Here is a 4,599-nt window from a genome sequence, read left to right as displayed (position 1 = left end):
CATGGAGTAAAATTAAAGCAAGAATGAGATGCCACTTAGCATCTTTAGTAAAGTTAAAATAAAAAAGTTGAATATCACAGAATCTTGCCAAGGACAGATCATCTGCCATTCTACAATTTGCTGGCAAAAATATAAAATGGCACAAAATTTTCAGAGTGGTTTCAGATAATGTTAGCAACTTCTGATCAAGTAGATAAACACCTATCATAACAACTTGTGAACATGGATAAACAATTTATGTTGTAATTACTGCATGAGAAACCACTGGTAATAAACATCTTGTTAAGACAGACAATATTTGTTGGCAAATGTGAATTGATGGTAAAAAAAGACACAAGGAAAATTCTGGAGTCTACTGAAATGGCAATGCCATATCCTGCACTAAAATGTACACTTTTGGGTTCTCTCTGCCTCTGCCTCTGTCCCTCAAATGCTGGGATTAAAGAGCTGCGCCACAATATCCACCTCTACTTTTTATTGTATGCAGTTGATACATAAACTGGCAAAGGCAACAACGACAAACTGAAATTCTTACTCACTAAATCAACATGAGGTGAGTATGTTGATAATATAAGATTTGGAAAGTGCAAACAATACAAGATTCTTAATCTCTTCTCAAACACCTGATATTTTAGCATAGAAGGTACACATAGCTTGGGTAGCAAATTTAAACTCCAGTAAAAGCAACTGTATCGTGTATCATATGGCCAATTGTAATTCAGAGTGACCTCTTGAGTGCAGAAGATGACAAAAATTTAAAATTGAAGAGAGTAGAAAGACTTCCTGGACTTGGTATATTTGAACTTGACGTTTCTTGGAGAGACAGGGTGAAAGATAATGCTTAATGTCACAGTCTCCTCAATGTTTACTACTCTTTAGGGAATATAGGGTTCTTCCTTTCACAGGATTATTCCAGGATTCATGTGCCAGGGTGGTGACTTCACATGCCATAATTGCACTGGCGGCAGATCCATCTGCGGAGAAAAATTTGAGGATGAGAACTTCATCCTGAAGCATACAGGTCCTGGCATCTTGTCCATGGCAAATGCTGGACCAAACACAAATGGTTCCCAGTTTTTTATCTGCACCACCAAGACTGAGTGGCTGGATGGCAAACATGTGGTCTTTGGGAAGGTGAAAGAAGGCATGAACATTGTGGAAGCCATGGAGCGTTTTGGGTCCAGCAAGAAGATCACCATTTCCGATTGTGGACAACTCTAATTCTTTTGACTTGCGGGCTTCTTACCCACCAGACCATTCTTTCTGTAGCTCAGGAGAGCACCCCAGCCCCATCTGCTCGCAGTACCCTGTAATCTCTGCTCTCACTGAAGTTCTTTGGGTTCCATATTTTCCTCATTCCCCTTCAAGTCTAGCTGGATTGCAGAGTTAAGTTTATGATTATGAATAAAATCTAAGTAAGAAAAAAAATGAATCTATACAACTGATCACACCTACTGCACATAGCCTAAGATGCTGATATACCATTTATTAATTGCATTTGCAAAATTAAATTGCCAAAGTGTCAAAACCCTGAGCCTAAAGATTTATTTCAGCATATTTTTAAAAGAATGCATTGTTTGCATGGGAATTCAGCCAGTATTTCAAAAAAAAAAAAAAACTCTTCCTGGCTTTCTAGACTGCATTGTTGTGCAATCATAATTAAAAGAAAGAGTAAGGCCATCCAGTGCTTTCTTTAAACAATCACCAGGGTATTATTACAAACAGAAAGATAATTAAATGGACATTTGTGCCAAATCTTTCTCTTGACTTTTGTTGAAAGTAACAATGACCTGCAGAATTGCCCTTACCCAAGGCTAATGTTGTTATAGTATTTTAAGAAGTTCATTTGTTTTGGTTTGTGAAAAAAAATTAAGTAAAAACTGGTGATGCATGGGGTTAGGACCCAGAAAGTGGCTAATCAAATAAAATCTTTTTTGCTCTGCTGCATGTGAGACTTACGATCTAATTTTAACAATAATCTTTTTTGGAGGTAAAACAAGTAAAGAGCAAAAATGGGATGTTCTCTTACCGAATAGGTGTACTGTATTTATTTCCTAATGCAGTCCGAGACACTCTGGGGGAAATTATAGGAACTAACACCATCTCCAACCTGAAGGAATTTGGGGTAAAAGGTCCTGACACTTTTAAAATTAAGAGATGTCAATTAGTCACCTTCCTGCTCTCAAGCTTCCCTACAGCGAATCCTGGTCATAAAGGAATTAAAATAAGGTAATAATGTTAATTTTATAAATGGCCACTCAAAATAGGCATGCTACAGTAAAGGTGGCTTAGAGGAGAGAAGATATAAACAGAGTAGTTGGCATCTATTCAACCCAGATAGTTACCCTAATTTATTTACACACATTTATCTGAATCTGGCAAAGCAAGTTCTCATCCAATATAACCATAAAACCTATCCACTTAGGGATTTATGGACATTTGTCTCCCTGTGTGTGTCTCAAGAAAAACCTGGAACTACAGAGTGACTTACTCTGCAGTTTCTTATTTATCATAAAATGACCTATAAAGTTAATATTTTAAAAAAAACATTTGTGGCCGTGTAGTTACAAAAAGCCACAGCAAAACTCAAAAACAAATCACTAGGAGAATTTTAGAGGGAACCCAACATCTCATTTAGTATTACCTCATTAATTTATAACCAGTTAAGAGAAAGAGAAAACAAATTATAACACAAGAGCTCCAGAGAAACCATTAGAGCACATATTAAAAAGTTGCTTTGAAACATCATAAAAAAGAATTGGGAATGAGTTAAAATCATATCATTTCATTTCACTGATGAGCAAATATTTAAATAACTTTGTTTGACATCTGGAGGACAGCCAATATGAAAGCCTCTTCAATAAAGCACTTTTCCTTGCTTAGTAAAGCTGCAAATTTCATGCATCTTTCTTTGCCTGTTTTGGTGAAAAGTGTGTTTACACTAAGGATCTGTGATCAAGCAATCAAAATATTCTGGGCTCTATCCTAGGCCTATGTAAGTTGATGTAGAAACACAAGCAACATATTCTAGTAGTTTAAAGAAAACGAGTACAACTAACATTGTTTCTAACCATACAAAAAACTAATTAATAGGCACAAGAAATAAAATTCTGGAGGATAGTAAGATTCCATTCATTTTTGTCTTTTTTGCCAACACTAGTCAAGACAATTGACAGTAGAGAGTGCTTTAAATTTTGTTATTAGAGTCTTTGGAAATATTCTACATGTCTACAGTACTAGTTACTTGTTGCTGTGATAGACTACCAGATGGCAGCAAATTAAGAAAGGAAGGGGTATGGGGTGCCTAGTTCTAGGCAGTGAAGTCATGGTCCCAGGATCTTGAAGACACTGATCACATTTCACTCCCATTTAGAAAGAAGAGGGAGATAAATGTTGGTGTGAAAACAGCTTCCTCCTTGATGGAGGAATTAGTTTCATTTAATAAAGAAACTGCCTTGGCCCATTTATAGGCCAGCCCTTAGGTGGGTGGAGTAAACAGAACAGAATGCTGGGAGAAAGAAGCCGAGTGAGGAGTCGCCATGATTGTCTCACTCCAGACAGACGCAGGTTAAGATCTTTCCTGGTAAGCCAGCTCGTGGTACTACACAGAATATTAGAAATGGGTTAGATCAATATGTAAGAGCTAGCCAATAAGAGGCTGGAACTAATGGGCCAGGCAGTGATTAAAAGAATACAGTTTCCGTGTAATTATTTCGGGGCATAAGCTAGCCACGTGGGCGGCTGGGTGCCAGGGACACAGACCCGCCGCTCATAATACAACACCTCCTTTTCATGCATTCCAGGGTTTCCAGATCAAGATTGGGTATCAGTCATATTTATGGTAAATTTTCACCCTTCTCTTCACCTTATCTGGATTATTCCTCACAGACCTAACCAGAGGCTAGCCTAATATAGATTAGTTCTAACGGGCATGTCCATAAAGTTCTCCTTTATGTAATTCTGAGTCCGGCCAACTTGAGATTTAGTATGAATCATATATTAATACTTCTACAAATAGATAATAGCAAAGAATCAGTAGTTAAGAGACAAAAATTCAGGACAGAAGAAACATCTCAGAGTTTAACAAATTGTACTGCTCTTGGAGAGGCCCCAAATTACGTTCCAAATATTTGTATCAGATGGCTTTCAATTACTCATACCTCCAGCTCCAGGCGGTCTGGTGACCTTCTGGCCTCTGTAGACAAGTGCACTCATATATGTGCAGGCGTGCACAAACACGCATGTGAACAGACACACACACACAAACACACACACATACATACATACATACATACACACAAACTTTTGGGGGGGTTGGTGAGGGAGCTTGGTGGTTAAGAGCACTGGCTGCTCTTCCTGTGACCCAAGTTCAACTCTCAGCTCCCACTTGGCAACTCATAACTGTCTATAACTTCTAGTTCGAGAAGATCCAACACCCTCATAGAGACATAGATGCATGCAAAAACACCAAAGCACATAAAAGTAAAAAAAAAAAAAGAAAGAAAAGGTAGTTCAAAGTGAATTCTTGTTTTCTCAACCCAGTGGCTCAGTCATTTTTGGTCAAGTGGAGCAGTCCCCACAAAGAACAACCACATCCCC

General features: G+C 38.0%; 1 protein-coding gene across 1 annotated transcript; it reads left to right on the top strand.

Annotated features, from left to right (window-relative positions):
* The first annotated feature begins 921 nt into the window (after positions 1-921).
* LOC130876407 (peptidyl-prolyl cis-trans isomerase A-like) lies at positions 922-1,292 on the top strand. Its single transcript, XM_057772920.1, has one exon. It carries the CDS (start codon positions 922-924, stop codon positions 1,219-1,221), a length of 300 nt encoding a protein of 99 aa, XP_057628903.1. The 3' UTR covers positions 1,222-1,292.
* Positions 1,293-4,599: the final 3,307 nt, after the last annotated feature.

Source organism: Chionomys nivalis, chromosome 6 (assembly GCF_950005125.1).
Source record: "Chionomys nivalis chromosome 6, mChiNiv1.1, whole genome shotgun sequence".
Taxonomy (NCBI): Eukaryota; Metazoa; Chordata; class Mammalia; order Rodentia; family Cricetidae; genus Chionomys; species Chionomys nivalis.
Note: the sequence above shows the minus strand (reverse complement) of the source record. Positions and strands in the feature narration are given on the sequence as shown.

Coding starts and splice junctions, on each gene's coding strand:
- LOC130876407 (XM_057772920.1), top strand. CDS start 922: ATGTGCCAGGGTGGTGACTTCACATGCCATAATTGCACTGGCGGCAGA.